Below are 26,575 nucleotides of genomic sequence, written 5' to 3'. Positions count from 1 at the left end.
TGTAGTAATCACTCTAACACTGTCTGGATTGAAGAACAAAAAATGAGGTGGATCTGTTCATGAAATAAATGCTGATTCCAAAAGAAACCATCAGGCATTGTGAAATAATCACCCCTAGTCCCCAAGAATAACAGTTAACAATTTAATCAAAGAGCTTTGAGTGAATGTCAAAGGGATTATCTCATGATTGACTGATACCTCTAAAGTTGTAAAAAGTAAAATATGGAACCATGACATTCTTTTATAACATGTGAAACTTTTGGGTTCCCAAAAAGATATAAATACCTCAAGAGATAAATATAATGAAGATTAAAAGATATTTTAAAAGTTCTTTCTAGGAGCCACTGCTGACACAATTAGGAAGAACTAGAGATATTTTGAAACAAATGTCTGGCCAGTTCATCAGAATTTGAAAGGACCCGGATGAAAACAGATCTCCTCCAGTGCATGGGAACCTGTGGCAGGCTTTGAAGCTGGTTAGCTGCAGCTGCCATGAGCTCCCATCAGAAGCTTTTTTGAAAACATTTCCAGCCTAAGACAATTGGTTTACTGTCTGGAGCTCCCATTATTTCCAAGGACCCGTTCTAGCCAGTGGTGAACTTCCTCCTGGATCTGGTAGTGACCTCATCTTGCCAGGGCTGATACCAAGACATGTCGAGCTCTCTGCACAGTGAGCAGGCAGCGGACGTTGTGGTTGTTCAGTCACTGAGTATCTGACTCTTTGTGACTCCACGGACTGCAACATGCCAGACTGCCCTGTCCTTCACCATATTGCTTCCTTTATCTTAGCAGTTGAACAGGTGAGAATCATAAGATACACGAGAACCGTCGGTGTACTTTAGAACATTCTCAGAGCTGCTGTGGAGAAGGAAATGGCAACCCACTGCAGTATTCTTGCCTAGAGAATCCTGTGGATGGAGGAGCCTGGTGGGCTGCTGTCCATGGGGTCGTACAGGGTCAGACACGACTGGAGCGACTTAGCGTTCATGCATGCATTGGAGAAGGAAATGGCAACCCACTCCAGTGTTCTTGGCTGGAGAATCCCAGGGACAGGGGAGCCTGATGGGCTGCCGTCTATGGGGTCACACAGAGTCGGACACGACTGAAGCGACTTAGCAGCAGCAGCAAAGCCGCTGTATTCTACAACAATATACTCATCCTAATTCTTTTTTTTTTAAACAGTTTTAACGTAAAATTACCTTTTGCAGATTTTAAACGTTATACTCCATTTACAGTTATTGCAGAATATTAGCTATATGCCGCATGTTGTGCGGGATGTCCTCACGGCCTGTCTTATACCCAGGGGCTTGTATCTCCTACTCCCCCACCCGTGTTGCCCACCCTCCACTGGTAACCGCTAGTTAGTCCTCTGTGTCTGTGAGTCTGCTTCTTTTTGGCTGTATTGAATAGTTTGTTGTACTTTTAAAATTCCACACATAAGTGATAGTGTACAATATCTGAATAATAAAGTTTACTCCAGGAAGGGGCCTTGGGCATGACGGGCTTTTAGTCTTCTTGTCTGTGATAAAGTTTCAGCCCTGCCAAAGTGCTCTACGCTGTTACTTATCTATATATTTACAGACTGCTTCGGCTTTTGAAATAGGTACTTGATTCTCTACAACTTTGTGGAAGCAAGTAATAGCAACCTCACAAGGTGTGAAAAGCAATACCATTGAGACAAAGTGTTTTATCAGTGATCTGTGGTAATAGTGCTAATGAATAGGGTCTTCTGATAGGTGATGCTGCCTCATTAAAAAGTAGTAAAGATAACTGAGGTGACACCGTGTTGGCTTGGAGACAAGTGGATGGATTATTTTCACAGAGTGGGGGTCTGTCTGTACTCAGAAGAAGTCGCTCAGTCATGTCTGACTCTCTGCGACCCCATGGACTTCCAGGCTCCTCCATCCATGGGATTTTGGAGTGGGTTGCCATTTCCTTCTCCAGGGGATCTTTCCAACCCAGGGATCGAACCTGGGTCTCCTGCACTGCAGGAAGACTGTTTACCATCTGAGCCACCAGGGCTGTACTCAGTGTTCTTGTGAAAGCAGAGCTCTCAGTTCCATGTCAGTTTGTCTGTCACACCTGCAGCGTAGCAGGATGGGGCTGCAGGAGGAGAAAGGAGATGCAATGACTTAACCAGGGGGTGCTCACATCTCGGGTCAAGGAGAAGAAGCAAGTCCTCCCAAGGGAATGCATCAAAATCGTCTTAAGGTGGTCTTGAGGCTGGCATTCTCTCTGTCTATACCCACTATAAAATATGATGCCACAAGTTCTAAAAGGAGTCTGATTCATATGGTTCAGTTTGTGGTATGTCACATCACAGACTGTCTTTAAAACAAGTGCCTATTGTGGCACCATCACCCACAAGTGTATGTTTACAAATGTTGTTGAAATCACATATATTACAGTATCTTCAACCAGTTCAGTTCAGTTCAGTTGCTCAGTCGTGTCTGAACTCTTGCGACCTCATGGACTGCTACGCCAGGCTTCCCCATCCATCACCAACTCCCAGAGCTTACTCAAACTGATGTCCATTAAGTTGGTGATACCCTCCAACCATCTCATCCTCTGTTGTCCCCTGCTCCTCCCGCCTTCAATCATTCCCAGCATCAGTATCTTAGTTCATAGCAGTATGCTGTGGATATTCTGTGATGTGTGTCTGGGACTTCCCACGTGGCTCTAATGGTAAAGAACCCACCTGCCAGTGCAGGAGACATAAGAGACATTGCTTCGATCCCTGGGTCTGGAAGATCCTCTGGAGGAGGAAATGGCAACCCCCTCCAGTATTCTTGCCTGGAAAATCCCACGGACAGAAGAATCTGGAGTCGCAGTCCATAGGGTCGCAGAGAGTCAGAGACAAGTGACTGAAGCGACTTAGCACGCACACGCATATCTGGGACTAGAGTTTCTTTAGGCTGTTGTACGTGTGGGAATAAAGTAGCTGCATCATGGGCAAACACACCCTCGCCTCTACTGGACATGTCGTGTGGCTCAGCAGAAGTACCAGTGTACACCCATCCAGGAGTATCCAAGAGTCCTGTGCTCCCTGTCCTCGCCCGATTCTTGATGATGTCAGATTTAATCATTTTTGCTGGTCCGATGAGTGTCAGTGATATTTCAGTGTCCTCTCTGAAGACTAGTGGGGGAAAATATCTTTATGGCTACTATCCATGTAGGTTTCCTCTTTCATTCATTGCTACTTTCTTTTGCCCTTTAGCCATTGGACTATTTTTTTTTTCTTACTACTGGTTTTTAGAAGCGCTTCACACCATGATGATCTTCAGGCTATACTTTGCCTTTTCTATTTGTTTATGGCATTTTTGTACACACAGAGATTACTAAGTTAAAGATAGTTAAATTTATCAATCTTTTTCTTTCAGATTTGTAATTTCTATCATAATTCATCTTTCTATTCCCCGTGGTCATAAAGATGTTCTTATTTTTAGCTTTAAGGGACTTTTTTTTTTAGGTCTTTTCTTTCACCTGAAATTGATTTTTGTGTATAATATGAGTTAGGGATCTGATTTTTTCCTTACTGATAACCAGTTGCTCTAGCATCATTTATCATCCTTTTTCCAGTGATTTGTGTTTTCAAATTCATAGGTATGTTTCTTGGATCTCTAGTCTGTTCCCTTGGCTCACATTCTTTTTCCTGTATTGATACTACACTGCCTTAGTTACCATAGCTTTACAATAAATACAGAAATGTGCTAGGTTGAGCCTACCAACCTTGTTCTTCAAAATTTTCATGGATATTCCTGACTTTTGGGGCTTCCCCAGTGGCTCATGGTAAAGAATCTGTCTGCAATGCAAGAGCTGCAGGAGACTCAGGTTCAATCCCTGGGTCAGGAAGATCCCCTGGAGAAGGTCATGGCAACCCACTCCAGTATTCTTGCCAGGAGAATCCCAGGGACAGAGCAGCCTGGCATGCAACAGTCCATGGGTTGCAAAGAGTTGGACATAGCTGAAGCCCATTTGCACACACACCTGGCTTTTTTCTTTTCTTCATAAACTTGCAGCTTGATAAATGTTCAGTTGAGTCGCTCAGTTGTGTCCGACTCTTTGCTACCCCATGAATCGCAGCACGCCAGGCCTCCCTGTCTATCACCAACTCCCGAAGTTTACCCAAACTCATGTCCATCGAGTCAGTGATGCCATCCAGCCATTTCTTCCTCTGTTGTCCCCTTCTCCTCCTGCCCCCAATCCCTCCCAGCATCAAGGTCTTTTCCAGTGAGTCAGCTCTTCACATGAGGTGGCCAAAAAGTATTGGAGTTTCACCTTCAGCATCAGTCCTTCCAATGGACACCCAGGACTGCTCTCCTTTAGGATGGACTGGTTGGATCTCCTTGCAGTCCAAGGGACTCTCAAGAGTCTTCTCCAACACCATAGTTCAAAAGCATCAATTCTTTGGCGCTCAGCTTTCTTCACAGTCTAACTCTCACATCCATACATGACCACTGGAAAAACCATAGCCTTGACTAGATGAACCTTTGTTGGCAAGGTAATATCTCTGCTTTTCAATATGCTATCTAGGTTGGTCATAACTTTCCTTCCAAGGAGTAAGCGTCTTTTAATTTCATGGCTGCAGTCACCATCTGCAGTGATTTTGGAGCCCAAAAAAATAAAGTCTGACAAATGTTACACACACACAATTCCATTGTAGTTTTTATCAGAATCAGCCTTAATTTAGAGATTACATTAGGAGACTAGAACAGTTGGGAATGAGAATTCCTGTACAAAACTGAGTCTTCCCATCCATAAACATAATTTCTTTCTCCATTTAATTAGAATTTGAATTGCTTTTGATAATTAGAAGTTTTGTCCATAAGATCCTGTACTTAATGAGTCATAGAAGGACTCATCTCTAGAAACCTTATACTTAGTGTTGCTTTGTAAAGTACGCCTTTAAAAAATTACAGTTTCTGAGTTAATTTGTGCTGTATGGACACTTGATTTTATTTGTATTACTGTATTTATGAACACTTTCATGATTTCCAAAAATTCGACCTGGGTTCGTAATCATGTTTCTTTCTTCTTCATCTGTAACAAATAGGACTGTGTTCAATTATGAGTAACTGAAATAATAGTTTTAAACAGCACCCCCCGCGCCCCCTGCCCCGCCGCCGCTGTGTAATAAAGTGCAGAGTTAAGTATTTACAGGGCAAGGCTTCTGTGATTTATTCAGCCTTTGCTTCAAGACGCAAGATGTCTCCGTTGTAGAGTATCCCCTGTTTAGCATCAGGTGGGAAAACACAGGGAGGAAGTGGTGCAGCACGTCCTGCAGGAAAACACGGCATCAGGGATTCCCAGCGTTTGCAGAAACCCTCCCTCGTTTCATCATTTGCCTCGGTGGCCAGAGCTATCACACGCCACCCTAGCTGCAAAGGAGGCTAGGACTTGAATTTTTTTTTAATCTGAGGACATAGTCACCCCAAATAAAACTGAGATTCTGTCAGTGAGGAAGGAATAAGTAGGAGTCTGCTCTTCTATCAAAAAAAAAAATGTCTTTTCTTTGTCTGCCATCTTGATGAACACTTTAGCCATATATATTAACATAATAAAAACTTTCTTTCAGTCATATTCTTATGGATTTCTATTTTGGCTTTTGATGGATCCACAGTAAAATTTTGTTTATAATTTTGTTTATAATCTGCATTTAACTCTATCTATCCTTTAGACCTTTTATTTTTCTTTGATGCACTACAGTTTTACTACAGTGTGTTTAAGTATAACTTTTGTTGTATTTGATTTTCTTTCCCTCTGCTGCTTGGGGTCATTCATTGATTTTGAAAAATTATCAGATCCCCCGTTTTTCAAATAAGGATATGGTAGTTTAAAGTCTTACTTAGCAGTGGACCAAATTAATGTCATTATGGATCGATGCACTCAGAATTTGAATTCAAGTCTTCAGTGCTGTTTATATTTATATATCAAGTCTACAGTGCTATTTATATATTTTCCATAGAAAATAAGTTGATGTTTTTTAAAAAATCACTAAAGGGAATTTGAGATAAGGGGTAGGAAACTGCAGACAGGGAAAGAAAGCAAAGGAACCAGGAAAGAAGACACAGTGGTAGGAAATTAACATTAATTTGGAAGAAATATAAAAAATTCTGAGGGACAAACTTTTAACTTCACTACACTTTTACCTAAGAAAAAATTTAAATAGAATTGCCCTCAATTTGCCCAGGCATCTGCTTTATAACTCAAATTGAGTTTGAAATTATGCATCCATTGTTCCTTCTTTTGTGTTTTTTCAAAGTATAGAAATAAGTGACAGAATGAAATAATTTCATAGCATTGACTGAAAGAGACTCAAATCTAGCCCAAGTGAAAGAGTTTGGAAAGAAAAAAAAATTCTGAGAAAACAGTTTGAAAAGAGTTTTCATCTCTATGGAAATACTGTGTAATAAGTGTGTACAGGTACCAAGATCTCCTGCAGGAGTTCTCTGTGAGGATTTTTAAGTGCCAGCCTATCAAGGGAACAGTTCAAGAGTCTATTTAGAAAAGGAAAGAAAACTACAGTTGCTATTAATGCAGTTTCAGTGAAAAGTCTTATTTCTCATTCCTTTATACCTTACAAAGTGATTCTAGTGAGTTATCATGGTTTGACAATAGCTATACATATTTAGTGGAGAAGGAAATGGCAACCCACTCCAGTATTCTTGCCTGGAGAATCCCGTGGACAGAGGAGCCTGGTGGGCTGCTGTCCATAGGGTGACACAGAGTCGGACACGACTGAAGCGACTTAGCAGCAGCAGCAGACATCCGTAGGCTATAACTTCGTGAGCTAGTGCTACTAGTGTGTGAGTTGTTTCGTATTTTTAAATATCTTTGTCATTATTTTAATTATTGCTTTTCTAGTCCAGTGCTTTAAAAAAAAAGCACTCAATCTGTGATGTCAACATTTCTTCTCTGATTAAAGGGCAGTATCTTTTGTATCTTAATTCATTTGATAATCAGTAATCCAATTTGAGTTGAAGACATTGTTAAAATTTTTACCTAAAACACATAGTCAAAGGTGATGATACTGAGGATGGCTTTTAAAAAACTAATTTTTTTTTTTTCCTGCAAGGAATATGTTAGCTAAAGCTTCCCACCCCAAGATCACTTTCTCAAGTTTATAATTTGGTGCAATGACTGTATGTCATCATATCTAAGATGTCATCAGTTATAAGATGCCTCCTTATTTTATGTACACTGAGAAAAAGTTCTACCAATTATAATTACAGAGATATGGGGGAAATGTATGTGTTAAAACTAGTGAAATATGGTAGATCAAATAGCATAGAAACTTAAAAGTCAAATTATATTCATAGACATACCACTCTTAAACCTGTCATGAAAAATTGCAAAAACCATTGAAATGGGCAAAAAGATATCTGTGTATCTTTAAGTAGATTCTTGGGCCTAGTCTAGAGGCTCTTGAAGGGTTATCTGGTTCTGTGTGACACTTAGCTTTTCATCATCTTTGCTTATTTTAGAAATGTTGTGGAATTGGAAATTGACTGGTAAAGGACTGATCATACTGTATATGATTCCTAGTAATATAATTCAGTTGAGCTTTTGTTTTCAAAACTCCATGCATTATCACCCTATATAAATTGCCAATTTTCTATTAGCAAATCCATTTCAGCATTCCGGGCTGTCTTAGTAAGTTTATCCTTTGTAGTCACCTTTGAAACAGTTTTTTTTTTTTTTTAACATCGTACTAGTTTTCTCATTAATTAATGACTTAATTGAAATCTTTGTGTTCATTTTATATTTGTATGAGTCATTACTTTACCCTTTAAAGATTAAAAAAAAAATCAAATTGTAATCACCTACAGTGGTAAAGAATCCACCTGTCAATGCAGGAAATACAAGAGATGTAGGTTCGACCTGTGTGTCAGGAAGGTCCCCTGGAGGAGGAAATGTCAACCCACTCCATTATTCTTGCCTGGAATATTCAGGGGACAGAGGAGCCTGGTGAGCTACAGTCCATGGGGTCGCAAAGAGTCGGACACGACTGAGCACACACACATTATATTTAAAGGATCACAGACTGTTACAGTCTTTTTTAAAGAAAATGTTAAGTTTTACTGCAAAATACTGCTTAACTTCTGCCTGTATGCTCTAGGTCAGAGGGAGCCCTGAGACAAAGGTCTGATGATGTCACTTCCATATTTGTATATGGAAAAGGTCTTACAAGGGCCATACCTGAACTGTTCACTCTGTATCTATAAAGGCTCATGACCATGACCAAGTCATTTAAGCAAAAGACATCAGACCAATATGCTCATCTAGAAGGCATGTGTTGATTCTAGTATCAGTCAACTAAGCTGGAAGGAAATGACATTTTTTGATAGTTTTATTGAAATATAATTGATATATATATATATATATATATATATATATATATATATATATATAATTCACTCATTTAAAATTAAGTGATACTTAGTTTATTTGCAAATATGTGCAACCATGCATGGTCGTGCTCAGTTGTGTCCCACTCTTTCTGACCCCATGCACTGTAGCCCACCGGGCTCCTTTGTCAATGGGATTTTCCAGGCAAGAATACTGGAGTGGATTGCCAGTATTCCAGGGGATCTTCCTGACCCAGGGATTGAACTCGCAACTCCTGAGTCTCCTGCATTGGCATGTAGATTCTTTTATACTGAGCCACCTGGGAAGTCCCAATATGTGCAACCCTTGCAAGTCAAATTACAAACATATTCATCTCCTCAAAAAGCGTGTTCCCTTCAGCCAGCAGCCACCATACTCTTCCTGTCCCCCACCCTGCCCTCTCCTCCATCCCTAAGCAACCACCAGTTTACTTTGCCTCTATAGATTTCCCTATCCTAGATTTTCATATGAATAGACATGTAATGGACTTTTGTTACTGGCTTCTTTGACTTTAGCATGTTCTCAGGGTTCATCCACGTTGTAAAACTTAATGGCATTTTTTTCCTTTTTATGATCAAATAATATTCTACTGTATAATATTAATATATCGCATTTATCTATCCATCCACTAATGGACCTTTGGATTATATCTGCCTTCTGTCTATTATGAAAAATAAACATTCTTCTACAGCTTTCTGTATGGACATGTTTCATTTCTCATGGGTACACACCTAGTTGTGGGGTCGTATTGGAACTTTATGTTTAGTTGCTGAGGAACTGCTAGACGCTTTTCCAAAGGAGCTGCATTGTTTTAAAGTCCCACCAGCCTTGTGTGAGAGGTCTGACTTGCCCACATCCTTGCTAATGCTTGTATTTATTTGACTTTTTGACTTTAGCCATCCTGGTGGGTGTGAAGTGGTATCTTGTTGTGGTTTTGGTTTACATTTCCCTGGTGACTAATGAGGAGAAGGCAATGGCACCCCACTCCAGTACTCTTGCTGGAAAATCCCAAGGATGGAGGAGCCTGGTGGGCTGTAGTCCATGGGGTCGCTAAGAGTCGGACACGACTGAGCGACTTCACTCTCACTTTTCACTTTCATGCATTGGAGAAGGAAATGGCAACCCACTCCAGTGTTCTTGCCTGGAGAATCCCAGGGATGACGGAGCCTGGTGGGCTGCCATCTTTGGGTTTGCACAGAGTCGGACATGACTGGAGCGACTTAGCAGCAGTGACTAATAATGTAGAATATATTTTTCAGGTATTCATTGGCTATTTGTATCCCTTCTTTGGAGATCCTTTGGCCCTTCTACAATTGTGTTGTCTTTTTATTATTAAGTTGTAAGTGTTCGTTGTATATTTTAGACACAAATCACTTAAGATTTACAAATATTTATTTCCCCATTCTGCAGGCTGTCTTTTCACTGTTTTTAATGGTGTTCTCTGAAGAGCAATCATTTTTCATTTTGATAAAGTTTAATATATCTATTTTTTCTTTTGTTGATTATGCTTTTGGTGTCACATTGCCAAATCTAACGTCATAAAGATTGACTCCTATATTTTCTTTAAAGAGTTTGTAATAGTTTTTTTTTCCCATATGTTTAGGTCTTTGATCCATCTTGCATTAATTTTTGAATACGGTATAAAGTAATGGTCGAGAATTAATTCATTGATTTCTGCAAAGAAGTCAGCTAAGATTCTGATAGGGATTATGTTGACTCTAGGTCAGTTTGAAAAGTATATAGTTGACCCTTGAAAAACATGGGTTTGAACTGCATGGATCCATTTATGTGCAGATTTTTTTTTTTTTACATAAATATGATACTACATTTTTGATCCATGGTTGGTTGTATCCCTGGGTGCAGAATCTTCATGGACTTCAGTATCTACAGATTTGAGTATCCATAGCAGGTCCTGGAACTCGTGTCCCCCATATACCCAGGGACGGCTATAGCTGTGTCAGCCACGTTAAATTTTCCAATCCATGAGCATTGGATAGTTTCAATTTGTTTATATCTTCAGTTTCTTTCAGCAAAGCTTTGTAATTTTCATAGTATAAGTTTTGTACTTCTTTTGTTAAATGTATTCTAAGTATTACATTGTTTTGATGCTGCTATAAATGGAATTGTTTTCTTTACATTTACACTGGTTAATGCAAGTATATGAAATACAGTTGATTTTTGCATCAATTGACCTTATATGCTGCAGCCTTCCTGAACATAGTTATTAGTTCTAATGTGTTTTAGTGGACTTCTTAGAATTTTCTCTTTATAAGATCATGTCATCTATAAATAGAGATAGTTCTACTTCTTTTCTAATGTGGATACCTTTTTTCTCTGACCAAATTGTTCTGTTAGGACCTGCAGTCAGATATTGAATAGAATTCAGATAGTACTGAAATAGTACTCAGATAGGTTGGAGAGTAGCACATGTGGACACCCTTGTCCTGTTCTTGATCACATGAAAAAGCATTCAGTGTTGGTTTTCCACAAATGTCCTTGATCAAACTGAGGAAAGCCCATTATGTTCCTACTTTGGGTGCTTTTTGTTTGTTTGTTTGTTATTTTAATCTATCATGGAAGGGCATTGGACTTTGCTTTTTCTGTTTTTTTTTTTTTTTTTTTTTTTGGTTATTGAGATGAGCCTGTGATTTAAAAAAAAATTGTATTGATATAATAATACATTGCACTACTTGGATTTCAGATATTAAATCAAATTTAAATCCTTTGGAGAAGTTCCACTTGGTCATGATGTATAATTCTTTCTATGTGTTGTTGGAATCAGTTTCCTAGTGTTTTGTTGAGGATTTTGGCATACTGGTTCCTAAGATACATTGTTTTGTAGGGTTTTTTCCTTGTGAAGTCTTTGACTAGTGTATTATCGTGGTGGTACTGACATCTAGGCTTCACAGATGGCACTAGTGGTAAAGAACCCACCTGCCAATGCAGGAGATGCAGGTTCAATCGCTGGGTCAGGAAGATTCCCTGGAGGAGAAAATGGCAACCCACTCCAGTATTCTTGGAGTACCCTAGGATTCTGGAGAATCCTATGGAGAAGGGAGCTTGGCGTGCTATATTCCATAGAGTCGCAGAGTCAGACACAGCTGAAGTGATTTAGCAGGCATGCACGCACACACTGACATCTACTCTTAAGGTCCAAGCATTTAAGAGGGAAGCCCCAGGGAAGTCAACCAAGGCAGCCAGTGAAACAGCAGTGAAACGAGTCTAGCTGGCACGGTGCAGATTTGGGCAGGAGGTAGCCTAGAGGAAGCTAGTTTGCAGGAGACACCACAGGTGTGTTCTCATCCAGAGATAGGTCGTGCCTTGTTCCTTGCCCTCCTTTATTTCTGTGCTTGCTGCTGGAGACTGGGGAGGGAGGAGAAGAGGAGACCTAAGGGTCGGCCTGTATCTAATGATTAAAAAATAGACTTTATTTTCTTGAATTCCAAAATCACTGTGGACAGTGACTGCATCCACAAAGTTAAAAGACATTTGCTCCTTGGAAAAAAAGCTGTGACAAACCTAGACAGCATATTAAAACGCAGAGACATCACTTTGCTGAAAAAAGGCCACATAATCAAAGCTATGGTTTGTCCAGTAAGTCATGTACAGATGTCAGAGTTGGGGGATAAAGAAAGCCAAGAACTGGAGAATTAAAGCTTTTGATTTGTCACGCTGGAGAAGACTCTTAAGAGTCCCTTGGACAGCGAGGAGATCAGTCAGTCCTAAGGAAATCAGTCCTCAGTATTCATTGGAAGGACTGATGCTGCAGCTGAAGCTCCAATACTTTGGCCACCTGATGGGAAGAGCCAACTCATTGGAAAAGACCCGGATGCTAGGAAAGATTGAGGGCAGGAGGAGAAGGGGGTGACAGAAGATGAAATGGTTGGATGGCATCATGACTCAATGGGCATGAGTTTGAGCAAACTCTGGGAGACAGTAAAGGACAGGGAAGCCTGGGGTGCTGGAGTCTATGGGGTCACAAAGAATTGCACATGACTTAGTGACTGACCAACAACAACAGGGACTGGCCAGTCCTTCTAAGGAGCAAGTGTAGGTCACTGAACATTTAAGTCCAATCTCCTGGGGAAGGAGTTTCATTTCCATGAAGATTATAGCGAATAATCTCTAAGTGGTTTTTAAAAAGCACTTTTCTCCACTCCGGGATACAGACAACAAGCAGCCTTTTCCCCTTCTGTGTTTAATTAGCTGTCAGTGGCTTTACATCTTCACTGCTTTATGTTATTAATTTAGAAAAGTCATTAATGTTTCCATAGGTCATTTTTATTTATAAGTGGAAAGTGCTAGCTATAAATTCCAATATTGATTTTTCTCCAATAATAACTTTTCACTAAGTATCTTTCAAACCTCAGAAAATAATAAGTTCTGTCCCAAATTTATGTAAATTTAAATGCATGAAAGATTTATTTTTATAATAGCTATACCTAGAATGTTTATTTTATATGTATAAATAAATTAGATTATAATTACAGGTAAATATTTTGCAAAGGTTTTTCAAGAAAGCTTTGCATTTCTATTTGTAGGACAGTGCATATTTGGTAAGACTTAAAGGGTAACAGTATGTACTGCGTTTATTACTCTAGGCTGTATTAAGTGATTTTTTAATTGAGTATAGTTGGCTTTCAGTGTTCTGTTAGTTTCAGGTATACAGCACAATCAGTTGTACGTTTTCATGTATCCGTTCTTTTTAGATTCTGTTCCCATGTAGCTCATTACGGAGTGCTGAGCAGAGTCCCCCGTGCTCTGTGTGAGGTCCTGGTATGCTATCTGTTGTATATAGTGGTGTGTATGTATCAGTCCCAGTCTCCCACTTTACCCTCCCCTTTTCCTGCTTGGTGGCTCGTGACTCAGTTTCTGTCTGTAAGTAGGTTCACTTGTGCCATGTTTTAGATCCCACACAAGCAATGTCACATTTACCTTTCTGCCTGACTCACCTCACTCACTACGACAATCTGAGGTCCGTTCATGTTGCTACAAATGGCATTTTCACTCTTTTTTATGGCTGAGTAATGCTCCACGTGTGTGTGTGTGTGTGTACGCACCACATCTTTATCCCTTCCTCCAGTGATGAGCATTTGCGTTGCTTCCATTCTTACTGTTGCAGACAGTGCTGCGTGGGAAACTAAGGTGCATGTAAACACTTTGGGATTACAGTTTTCTGCAGATACATCCCTAGAAATGGAATTGCTAGATCATATAGTAGCTCTATTTTTTGTGATTTTATATTTTTTACTACATTATGGAAATAGTAGAATATTACATTTTTTATTAATGGAATATATTTTAAAAAAAGAAACCTGAATTATGTTGATACCACATCTTGATTTTTTAAAATACACTCTTGATAGTAAATGCCAGCAAATGACAATCTCTATGATATACAGTCCAAAACTGTAGGAATGATATTTCCTTTACTTAGAATTTAGGATAATTACAGTATCATAATGTTGAAAGGCATATAGTTGTTTGTCTAGACTTACAGTTTTCAAATGAAATGCTGCTGCTGCTGCTAAGTCGCTTCAGTCATGTCCGACTCTGTGTGACCCCATAGATGCTAGCCCACCAGGCTCCCCTGTCCCTGGGATTCTCCAGGCAAGAACGCTGGAGTGGGTTGCCATTTTCTTCTCCAATGCATGAAAGTGAAAAAAATAAAGTGAAGTCACTTAGTCATGTCCGACTCCTAGCGACCCCATGGACTGCAGCCCACCAGGCCCCTCCGTCCATGGGTTTTTCCAGGCAAGAGTACTGGAGTGGGTTGCCATTGCCTTCTCCTCAAATGGAATAACTAATATCTAAAAGTTACTCCCACAAGTCACATGGCTTCCTCGGGCCAGATCTGGCCTGGAAATCAGTGTCTCTATCCCAACACAAAGTTTTTTCCTTATAGGTTCCTTCAATATTAGCAGTGTAGAAAATGTTGATATTTGATAATAGATTCAAATATATAAAGGTGAAAGTGAAAGTCCTCAGTCATGTTCTACTCTTTGTCACCCTATGGTCTACACAGCCCATGGGATTCTCCAGGCCAGAATACTGGTGTGGGTAGCTGTTCCCTTCTCCAGGGAATCTTTCCAACATAGGGATCAAACCCAGGTCTCGACCCACGTTGCAGGCAGATTCTTTACCAGCTGAGCCACAAGGGAAGCCCACATATATAAAGATAGGTAAACTTAAGAATGTCATGTTTGAAAGGTAGATAAAATATATAGCCATATTTGTTAAAGTTTTCACAATGTAAATTTGTGGCTGTATCAGTTATAGATTGCTTCTGTAACCAATAATCATAAACTAAGGACCTAAAACAGTTTGTTCATTACCTACAGTTATGCAGGTTGAATTCCAAAATCGGTCTTATGTTATTGACAGAGCTGTGTTCCTCCCAGGGGCTCCGGTAGAGAATCCTTTTCAGACCATCTCAGCCTTCAGAAGCTGCCCACGTTTCTTGACTCATGATTCCTTCTTTCACTGTCAAGGCCGTCAGCACAGCAGCATCAGATCTCTGACCTCTTTTTACACTATCACGTCTCCTTCTCTGACTCAGACTTAAAGCTATTCTTTTTTAAAAATAAAAAATTGTGACTACACTGAGACTGCCTGGGTGATCCAAGCTAATCCTAGCTCATGATTTTTAATTTAATCACATATGCAAAGCTCCTCCTGCCATGCAAGTACCTTCTTTATAGATTCCGGGGATTATAATGTGGACATTTTGGGGGTACCATTATACAGCCTATCATATAAGTCTGTAATCAATAATTAATAACTTCTTGGAATAATACATATTGAATGCAATTATTACATCACTGAATCTTTAGTTATTCTGAAAACTACTGTATGAAGACTGTTTATATTGTCCTTGAGAAACTGAATCTCTATGTTGTCGTTCATCTTAGCCTCAGATAACTTGTGGTAAAGACTCTAGACAAAACAGACACAAAACAAATTGTGTGAACATGATTTATTTGGTATCCACAAAGGGTGGGGTGAAGGTTGCAGTTCCTATTCCCTTTGGTTTCTGTTCTCCAAGAAGTGCAGTCAAGTTCAGCCCAGTGTATATTCTGATCCCTGGGAGCCATGAAGGAAGTCAGAGTTCACACAGGACCAGAACAAAAGCTCTGGTCAGCTGGGGGTTGTTAACCAGGTTTGTATTCGAGATATTCCTCCTTTCTATCCTTTTGTGATCGCTTCTCTTGCTTAGCCTTTGAGGCTGCACATTTATGTGTGGTTAAGATGGTGAAAAACAAAAGGCAGAAAATTTGGCTCTTCCTTTTATTGCTTTCTTAGTCACACTTTGTTAGAATCTCAGGACTCTACAGGTCTTTATGGATCGATCAGCCAGCTGTGTATCGTTAATTTGCTGAGCACATGCATACCAACAAACTACTGGTTGACTGTTTACCTGTATTGCTTTTATTCCTGCTCCTTCCACGCGCCCAGACACCAGTGCTGCACGCGTATGCTTGTACTACAATATGGTGCCACTTTGGGTTTTCTTATTATATACATATATTTGGTCAGTCTGGGGTTATAGAGCACAAAACTGCAACTTTTGATATGTTCATAAGTTCTGTATATTAACACCGGAGAATCAGTGCACAAAGCGACAGTCACAGGAAACTTGAGGGACCCAGCTTTTAGGAAAAAGGCAAAGTTAGGTGAGAGGGGGCTTAATGTAGATATTATTCCTCTGGGGGGGTAAGTACAAAGAGGAACAAGATTTTTCTTAGACTACAGTATTCTTAAAGATTTTCAAACATTCTCCATATGTGCTAAGTTGCTTTAGTTGTGTCTGACTCTTTGAAATCCCATGGACAGGCTCCTGTGTCCATGGGGATTCTCCAAGCAAGAATACTGCAGTGGTTTGCCATGCCCCTCTCCAGGGGATCTTCCCGACCCAGGGATCAAACCCGTGTCTCTTATGTCTCCTGCACTGGCAGGCTCTTTACCACTAGCACCACCTTGCAAACCCACTGCTAAGCAGATACTACATTTCAGACATATAAAACTAATGGCGAATGGCCTACAACAAATTTGTATTAAATACTGTATATTTTGTTAATACTATATATTAACTCAGCTCCAATTCTATTTTCTATGTTAATAGGATTTGAACCAGATATGAATGACTTTTCCTAAGTCCTTACCCTTCTGTGATTCTGCCTGAGAGCACATGGAACCAACAATAATTTACTCTATGCTATAATCATCCTGTTTTGTTTTTAGAAAACTCCCAAGAACCTGACAACACACATTTGTTATGGTTGCTCCTCGGCATTTAAATATGAAAACAATTAACGTGCATTTGCAGGGAATATGACAAATGGGAATTTGTGAGCAGACCAATTTTTCATTGACCTACGTTCAAGAACACTATTATAACTCAGGCTTGCCTCCCAAGTTGTTTAAATGAGTTGATTTCCTAGTATTTATGTGGGCAGGTTGACAGACGAGAATGACTCTGGTGTAAGCTCAAGGGTCCCTTTCTATTTCCCCTCCTCCAGGTTTCACTTTTGTGCTGATTCAGATGTGAGCTCTGTGCATTCAACCATCCAGCTAATATACTGAGACAAGAAAGCAATAACTTTTGTTCATTACGTGAATTGTAGAGAAAGAATCAAGGGTTCAGGTGAATAAACTTTTACTATGGGAACAGCTCACTGGGCAGAATTTTCAGCAGGGTCAGAATAATCATACTTTGTGTCTTGAATATACTGTCTCCTACTTATGTCTTTTCTATACTCTTTCTCATTCTGGTATACCATCAGCTTGTAGATTACTGCAGGTTAAATACTATTCTTATTTTCTAGGTGAGGAAGCAGACACGGGCTCTTATATGAATTGTCCAAGTTCATGTTTTATGATGTAGTCCTCCATGCACAGAAAGTGGAGCCATCTCTGGTCACTTACGTATCTATTTTTTAAAGTTTTAGACTTAGTGAAATACCCTACCCAAACATCCTTTTTCTAAATGAAAGTAGAATTTTCCTGTAAATTGGGCAATTTCAAAGACAAAGAAGACAGAGAATTAACACCTTAGCAATTAATGTCATGATGTGAGCCCTACCTAAGACATCCCTTTCCACTCTGTGAACCATAAATCAGAACCCATGCATAACTGAAGAGTGTAATTTAAGTGTAATGTATGCTCGCTGTGATGTCTGATTTCTGGGGTGATTATAAACTAAATATTGTCATTCATCCTGGATCTCAAAGTATGTGTGATAAGGAGTCAAGAAAAAAAAAAAAAAAAAAGATGTATTTAGCATTCACAAAGGAGGATAAATAGTTAAAGCAGGATTTTTTTTGATGAAAAGGCTTGGTTGCAGAGGTTTAGGTGGCAGGCAGATTTCTCAGCAGTGAGCTGCCACTATGTCCTATATAGATTGCTTAGAGGCCAAATTGTGAAAAAGCTGAAAATATTGAGAGAACGCTAGGACTTCCTAGGTGGCACCAGTGGTAAAGAACTGCTTGTCAATGCAGGAGACATAAGAGACATGGGTTCAATCCCTGGGTCGGAAGATCCCCTGGAGAAGGGCATGGCAACCGGCTGCAGTATTCTTGCCTGGAGAAGCCCATGGACAGAGGAGCCTAGTGGGCTACAGTCCATGGGGTTATGAAGAGCTGGACACTACTAAAGCAACTTAGCATGCACACAGGCAGGCTTAAATTAATAGAAGGGAAGGTTTTGGGGAAATCCCCCCAAATTAGACTGAAACAGAAGCATCTACATAAAAGGACTTGGAAATATGTCTGTGGGGCCCAAATAAAGTTTGTAGTGAAGAAGTATGTGCATAATGTGGTTTTGCTGTCAGTTCAGTTCAATTTAGTCACTCAGTTGTGTCCGACTCTTTGCAACCCCATGAACTGCAGCACGCCAGGCCTCCCTGTCCATCACCAACTCCCGGAGTTCACCCAAACTCATGTCCATTGAGTTGGTGATGCCATCCAACCATCTCATCCTCTTTCACCCCCTTCTCCTCCTGCCCTCAATCTTTGCCAGCATCAGGTAGTGCTTGGGAAACTCCAGGTACAGATTACACAAAGAGAAAGAAAGTTCTCAAGTTAAAGAGGTGCATTTGGGAACTAGCAAGATTTCTTCTGGCTTAGAGATTCTAAAACAGCCACAGAAGGAAACAAATCAATGCTTTAAACCCGTTGACAAAGTAAACTCTCTGGAGATGATTATATAACATCTAACTTACATGTTATAACTTCTCTCTGTGTAATTTGTACCTGAGTTTCCCTTGAAATGTAGCAGAAAACATTTATGCAGATGTTTACTTCACTTAATAATATGGAGGAAAGAGGACAGTGGGGTTCAAGCTCTGACTCTGAAACGAATGAATTATATGGCACAGGGATGTCACATGGATCTTTCATCAATAGAGAGAGAGTTGCTAGATGATGTCAGAGGTTTTTTTCAGTTTGGAACCATGGCTGCTGAAAGTCAAAATCACTCAGTCATGTCCGACTCTTTGTGACCCCATGGACTATATAGTCCATGGAATTCTCCAGCCCAGAATACTGGAGTGGGTAGCCTTTCCATATTCCAGGGGATCTTCCCAGCCCAGGGATCGAACCCAGGCCTCCTGCATTGCAGGCAGATTCTTTACCAGCTGAGCCACCAGGGAAGCCCCCAGAGAAATAATCGGGTCCAGATCATACATGCCAGGAGCTTAATTTTTCACAGAGACAATTCTCTCCTCCTCAGTTCCCTATGAGGTAGCAATTAAAGCCCTCATGAGAAGTGGCAAGAGGACCAGACTCAGGAGGCTTTGGTTGGGAAGCTGTGTCGGATCTCATGTGCATCCCCTCGTCTCATGGATGGCCTGCGATGCGGTTCACCATATGGCTGTGGCTGAACATCACGAAGGAGGATGTCCTGTGTCCTCATTTCAGTTTTATCGTCTCCTGCTGAAGGTTCTCACTCTTCAGAAAAGTTCACGAGTGAGGCTAGAAGTGGGAGATGGTGATGATTAGTGTTCCTCATTTACTCTGAGCCAGAGTGGACGCTCTGGCTGCAGCACTACAACACCTTCTGATAATTATTTATTAGTAGTGTTGTGATCTCCCAGTACCCCAGTGCCACCATCACACTTTGGCTTCCTCTCAATTTATTCTCAAGGTTTTACTTCGGAGAAATCGCATCGGCCTTTTTCACTCATCTGTTTTCTAGAATACATTTAATTGCAAATTAACAGCTTGTCTCTCAACTATTCCTAAATCTGGCTTTTCGTGTGTATGTGTGTGTGTGTCTTAGGAACATGCTTATCAAAGCAAGAAGGCTTTCTGATTTTACTAACTACAACTGATAACCTACTTTTATTTTTAGCCTCAGAAAAAAAAAATCTTTATTTGCAATATATTAGTGTTAAGTCTGCCAGGAGAGAGAAACAATTTGGGCAATTTAAAGCTGACATATAATTAAGAAAAATACACATTCAAACCTGGGTTGTTTTCAGTGGACCTGAAACTCACCAAAGGCTGATATTCTATAAATAAAGTTTTATTTCTTATACCTTACATGGTGCATGCTAATTACCAGGTGAATTAAACAAATAAGGGTCCCCCCTTTTAGAGTGGGCTTCCCTGGTTTCAGACAGTAAAGAATCCACCTGCAATACAGGAGACCTGGGTTTGATCCCTGGGTTGGGAAGATCCCCTGGAGGAAGGCATGACAACCCACTTCTGTATTCTTGCCTGGACAATCCCTGTGGACAGAGGAGCCTGGTGGGCTACAGTCCACGGGGTCACAAAGAGTCAGACATGACTGAGAGACTAAGCACGCCACACACCCCTTCAAGAGGATACATTTCCGAAAAGGGTGGGTATCAGGCTTGCACTTGTTGGACAAGGTGAACAAAGACAGAGAAGCTGGTTCTCCTGTTCATCCTGACCCTCTGCTGCCATAGTTATGATGTATACATGAGCACTGCTCTCACCTGCCATGAGGTTTCATTCTCTTCCCTTAAAATGTGTGACTTTGAACTAAATGAGCTCAATCTTTTCCATATCCAGCACTGTCTTTCTTCTTTATTCTCAGTAGCAAAATTGGACTGTTTTGTATCTGTGATGCCTGTGAAAGCATTTGAGGTCCAGCACACATGGCATTTCCCCCCTTAAAACATGCCTCCAACCCCCAGTATTCTCAGAGTACGATCTCCTTTGAATGTCTTCCTCTCTGCTACCCCCGACTAAAATCTTAACTCATCTTCAAGGGCCATTTCAAATCACATCCTTCATGAAGCTTTACTCACTAAATGCAATTTCTCTTTCTTCCCGTTGAATTCCTAAAGTGGGCTTTACAGATCTTCACTCTGTGTACCTGTTAATGTCATTCTTTGTGCAGACTTTTTATTGCTTTTATTAGAATGCATTCTCCTCAAGGAGTTGGTGCTATCGTCTTTGTCTCCTCCTAGTCCTCTGGGGTAGAGCCTTGTATCTTTTGTGTAATTAGCAAGCTTGGTTAAATGTGCAATGCGTCTACCCATGTGAATTCTGTAATGGGACCCAGAGTCAACTGCATTATAGTAAAAGATAGTGAAGCAAGAGTTCTTTATTGTAAACCTTTAAAACAATTAGAATAATGAAGGGTAAGTTCAAGTTTAGGGGGCAAAATAGTTGTAAGTCAGAGGGGACAGTAAGCAAGACAGGAAGAGGCACGGATGATACCTTTTACCCATTGAGTAGGATCATATGCAAAAGGGAATTTAACTGAGTGGATTTCACCGTGGAAATATTTTGATCACTCTTGAAAGTATAGAAAAGTAGTAGCATAGTACAGGCAGGGCTGGGCTTCTGTTTTTCCAGGTGGTTAAAGAAGAGTTAATGCATGTTGAGAGCCCAGTGGCAGCAGTGTTACTAAGCTTTCTAAAAGTTGATCAATGATTCAAAAAATAATACAGATCTGGAGTTTTGTTATCAAGGAAAGAAGTCCTTATGTCCAATGTAGAAAGAAGTCCTTAGGTCCAATGCAAAAGGAAGTCTGTTCACGTTGAGAGTCAGAAGGAGGCAAGCGACTCCAGAGACCCAGAGAGATGGGCAGATGGTGGGTGAAGCGTGGGAAGGACCTTCCCTAAAGAGATAGGAGGCAATGAAAGTCTTTAAAGAGACCATGCTTAGCTTTTTGAATCTAGAGATGATAAACGTTGAATTGGGGCTTAAGGTCACGATGCTTATGGATGAAGGCACTTACTGATCATAGGTAACATGAATCTTTATCAGTAAGTCAGCCACAGCATCTGTAGATAAGGCACTGGGTAAAGTCAGGATGTAGAATGTTTAAAATAGCTGTCAAGGAGAGTGATAAACTTTTGAATAAACTTTAGACCTCAGCAAGGACTAATTATTGAGCATAAATGAGTTTTCAGTTCGCTATTTCTCCCTAGAAGACTCCTAGTGGGGAAAGTGGACAGAGTGCACTGGGGCGGCTGATCACAGAGTGTGACCTGGGGCAGCAGTTCTTGAGGACCACGTGGTCTCCATCAGTTCTAAATTATGCCACGAGTCATCTGTAACTCTTACAAGTACTAATGATTTTGGTTGATTTTTTAAATTCATTAAAGGTCACTTTTAAAATACTGTCTCTCACTGGCAGCTCAGTAGACTTCTTTGGACTGAAAAGTACCCTGTGGATTGGAGTCAGGGTTGTGGAAATTGTATGTACCTTTACCCTCACCTACGGGTGCTCCATGGTATATGCAGTATTGTTACTGATTTACCTTTAATTGTTGTGGCAGTCACACATTATTTAGCGTTTTGTAGCTGAAATGGATAGTTAACTGTGTTTTCAGTTTAACTTTACCCTGAATACAATTTTAATAAAGAAGGTAGGAATAGGAGGAGAAAATCAGGAGTACATCGATAACTTTATTGCCCTTACTCCTAAACTGTCTGAGAATTCAGTGGCGGGTGGGGAGAGATGTGGTTACTTTGCCATGTCTGTCAATAAAACCAAACAAATGGATGACAAATTGTTAGCCTGAACAATCAACAGATTTATTTTGCTCTGTTTATTTCTCATTAAGAAAATGCCCCACCTTCGTTTAGTCTGGTCTTGAGCCCTTTCTCTCTATAAACTGTCCCTAGATGATCTTATCAAGCAGTTGCTGTAAATGCATCTACATGCCACCGCTTCTCCTGATGTGTAGCTCCACTCCTGACCTCTGACTATTCTTCACTCGCCCTGGGATCCCAGGAACGTAAGCTGCACTAGGGTGTAGGAGCTTCATCTGTTTTGTTTAAAAACGTGTCTCTCCTGCCCAGAGGAGTGCCAGGTGCAGAGCTTGATGTTGACTAAATCTTTGCTGCGTGAATGTATAAGAGCCTTGTCTAAGCTCACATGGCTGCGACAAAAATATTTGCACTTTGCCCTCCCGTTCTGTTTCCCACAGCAGAAGACCAGCACAGACACACGCACAGCTGTGCGAACCAAGACCGTTAGAGACAGAAGTCTAAGGAGGACCCTTAGACTTCCTTTCTCCACATCTCCTCTTCGGTGTTCCAAGTTCAGGCCATCTTCTTACCTCTCCTGGAATCTGTCCTGGTTCCTCCTCTATCACCTCATTGACTCATCCTTCACAAAGCAACCACAGCCATCATTTTAAAGCCAGAGCAAAACTATGTCTCCCCCTCCCCTAGATGGAACCCTTTGATGACTTTTCCCTAATATTTAGAATAAAAAGCCCCATTCCTGTCTCTGCTGGGGTCCTGCTCCAGGATCTGGCCTCTCTCTGTCTGCAGCCACTGGCACCTTTTGGTCTGGCTCTAGTCACACTGCCCTTTTGGTTCCTGTCTTAGACTCTTTTGTACTTTTCCCTCTGCCCAGAATACCATTCTTCCTACCTTCTGGTGGATCTTCCACATTGTATCCATTCTAGGATGCATCTCAGCTAAGATGTTACTTCTTCTTGAAGACTGTTTCCAGTAAGCAGACCTGAATGAGAACCCACACCCTCCCATCCCAACAAAGCACATTGCATGTTTCATCTTCTTCCTTGCAGTCATCACTGTTTGATATCCTCTTATTAAATCATTTTTAAAAATTGTATTTTATATGGGAGTATAGTTGGTTAACAATGCTGTGTTAGTTTTAGGTGTTCAGCAAGGTGATTCAGTTATGCATACACCTGTACCTATTCTTTCTCAAGTTCTTTTCCCATTAAGGTTATTACAGAATATTGAGCAGAGTTCCTATAGTAGATCCTTGGTGGTTATCCATTTTAAATAGAGCAGTGTTGCTATCTCTCTTCCCCTCGCTTAAAGTTAAGTTTCGTGAGAGCAATGACATTACCTGTCTAGTTCTCTGCTTTATCTTGAGTACTTAGCTTGGTTCCTGCATAGAGCGAGCACAGAGTAACTAGTTGATGACTGTAAAGTCCCTGTGGGATGGAGTCACATGGCAGGTGCCAGAATTAAATCAGGAATGAAGGATTAGCCTCATTAAGCCTGCGAACCTGATGTTCCATCTGCATCATTAAGAGTGAAAGACAAAGCTGCGGTTAATTCTCATAGAAAGAATAAGGGACAGTGGACACTAAAGCAGAGTAGGAGGCTGGGGTGGAGAAGGACACAATGATGTGCCTGGAAGACTGTTTTGGACCAAAGCGTATCGGAATGTAGAAGCAGCAGCACCAGGATGGAATCAGAGATGATTTTTGAAATGAATCTAACATTTACCAAGGGAGATCTTTCTGTTTAAAACAGTCCGACTAGCCAAGGTGTGCTTTGAGAGACCCAGAAAAACAAGTCTTAAAGGAACCCTGTTTATCACTGTGATCCAATTCTGTGTCCGAAGTCCAGGAATCCTTCACTTCTGTGGAGTCCACATTGGATGGTAGGCTCTCAATCCCCGGGAGAACCAAATCCTCCATATTCTTGGGTTTGTTATTGCCGAAGTCATTCATAGCTCAAGGCCAGTGCCTAAGAGTGGGCCACTTATTGATGCTCTGAACTCCACAGCTTCTGTTTCCTAAATCCCACCTTATTTGCTAGGCTCATTCAAAGCAACCATTGCCTTTTGAAGATGTATACTTCCAACCAGTTGCTATCTTTGATTTCTCTGAGTCTTCAAAGCATTTGGGAGTTTCTCTTGAAAGCATTCCAGCCTTGGATTGTAAGATTTGTCTGTCTTAGGTTCCTTACCCTAACTTGATCAGAGATAAAGACAGAATCTGGGTCTTAATCATTCCTATACACTCTGAAACACAGTCACATGCCTTAGACATTCATGAATCAGTGTAAAACTTGGAAGAAATTCTGCCATTTACTGGGTGTGTGATCTTGTGATTTACTTCTCTAAGACTGCATTTTCTTATTTCTAAAACAATTAATGGTAGAGAAAATGATAACCATGTCATAGGACTGTCAAAAGAATTAAATGAAGTAGTATATATATAGTGATTGACACAGAATGTAATAAGTAGTAGATGTTAATGCTGATAGATTTTATGGATACCCCAAATGTCAGTCCCAAGAGACCCCAAGAATAGCCCATCTTAAGTGACTGTCTTTGCTTGGAATAGTGATGACATTCTAAAGTATTGACTGTCATAGAGCCAATAGTATTGTACCAAAAATTTAACTGTGAATATGGATCTATAGCCTTAATTAAGAAAAAGTTGACAGTGGGAAATCACTTCTGAGTCTTATAAATAGGAAATTGGATTTCCTAATGGGTAATTTAAAATACCTTGGGAGCATAAATACACCTGGAGCACTCAAGCTATAGGTTGGTGACTCAGAGAACAAGGGCACAGAATTCTGAAATAAGCAACAGCAAATGGCCACTTAAGCTCTCAAAGAGCAAATTGCAGAAAATAAATTAATTCATTTAAATATGCATGAATCTCCTCTAAGTGAGGGAATAAGCTGAAATGGTGCTGAATGATTTCCTTTGTTATGTGTGTTCTGAAGTATTCATAATGCCCTATTTATGCCTTATACCTTTGATAAGAACAGATCCCAGAATCTTTTGCTTTATTAAATTGTTTTTAAAGTAATTCAGATTATGAAAGCAAATTCCAGTCAAAGTACAGATTGGTTTCATTGATTTGGAAAACTGGATCGCAAGTTTATCCAAGGAGAGATGGACCCCAGAGGAAATGAAAAGTGATTCTGATTAAACTGTTAGAAAAGAGCCTCAAAGGAGCTGACATAATTTTTGCAGAAACTTCTTAAAAGTTTGAAACTTGCCAACCTTTCTCCTAAAATATGTGCCAAGATTTTATCAACCTCTCTGCTACTGTGTGGCATGGCAATTTAAGTTCTAAGAATCAATATACTCAATTGTAGGTTATAGGGTAGATTTAGAATATTTATCAGAATCATTACTCATTTATTTCCGGCTCTCATCGGAGGTTTTCATTTTCATCATGGGAACCACAGACACGAAAACCCCAGTATTTTATGTCCTTGCCTGTTTAAAAACAAATTTTACAGTTGTATCACTGAATTCATAAAAGGAGAAGTGCCTGAAAGAGGAGGCAGAGATATCAAAAGCAGAAGTAAACTGTCGACCAAAGGCCTCTAGTGTTTGAGACTGTGTTCTATCTGATCTTTTCAAGGAGAGGGATTTAAGGAAATTACTATTTGCCGTGCACAGGCTGCTTGTCAGGGTAGCTTTCGTGTATGGCAGTGGTTCATTTTTGACGCCAAAGCAGTGAAGGAGAGCTTGGCAGCTGAGTCGGAGCTGGAACTGAGGAGACTGACTACAGAATGGATGAAGCTTAGAAAGGGATTTGGCAGCCCTGCCTGAGAACAAAAATAATCAAAAGAATTACCAAGAACCGTAAAACCAGGAGAACAGGAATATGAAGTACAGCAGCCTGTTTTTGGTTTTTTTGGAACATGGAAAAATATTAAACGTATTCTAAGTCTGTTAGGATGTCCATGTTTTTCTGTGAGTTTCTGTTATTATAGTAATTTCTATTTTGCCCTGAGGCTATGGACAGGATCAAATCAGAGACTTTGTTATTGTTTATTTTTTAAGTGTGGAAAAAGGCATACTTCTTCACACAGGATTTAAATATTTCGTACAAGTGCATATTTCTTCCCTATAGTTGAATATTTCCTTTGATGCCTGAGGCTTATTATTTGTATGCTAATTTGTTCTCTTGGAAAGCTATGATATATTATATTTGCAAATAATCTTTGAAATCTTTTGGAGCAA

At 40.3% G+C, this 26,575-nt stretch overlaps 1 protein-coding gene across 5 annotated transcripts in view; it reads left to right on the top strand.

Moving 5' to 3' along the window:
* The window catches only part of TPK1 (thiamin pyrophosphokinase 1), a 384,981-nt gene that overhangs the window by 272,839 nt on the left and 85,567 nt on the right, over positions 1-26,575 (top strand). The window contains exon 9 of one of the 5 annotated variants that reach the window (XM_070787344.1): positions 329-26,575. This exon is cut by the window's right edge and continues 44,048 nt beyond it. The exons of the other annotated variants lie outside the window; for them this stretch is intronic. Coding sequence (XP_070643445.1) covers positions 329-351 — 23 coding nt within the window. The 3' untranslated portion in view covers positions 352-26,575. The remainder of the gene's footprint in view (positions 1-328) is intronic. 5 annotated transcript variants of the gene reach the window in all.

Source organism: Bos indicus, chromosome 4, assembly GCF_029378745.1.
Source record: "Bos indicus isolate NIAB-ARS_2022 breed Sahiwal x Tharparkar chromosome 4, NIAB-ARS_B.indTharparkar_mat_pri_1.0, whole genome shotgun sequence".
Classification (NCBI taxonomy): Eukaryota; Metazoa; Chordata; class Mammalia; order Artiodactyla; family Bovidae; genus Bos; species Bos indicus.
The sequence above is the reverse complement of the archived record's forward strand: the minus strand, read 5'-3'. Positions and strand labels throughout refer to the sequence as shown.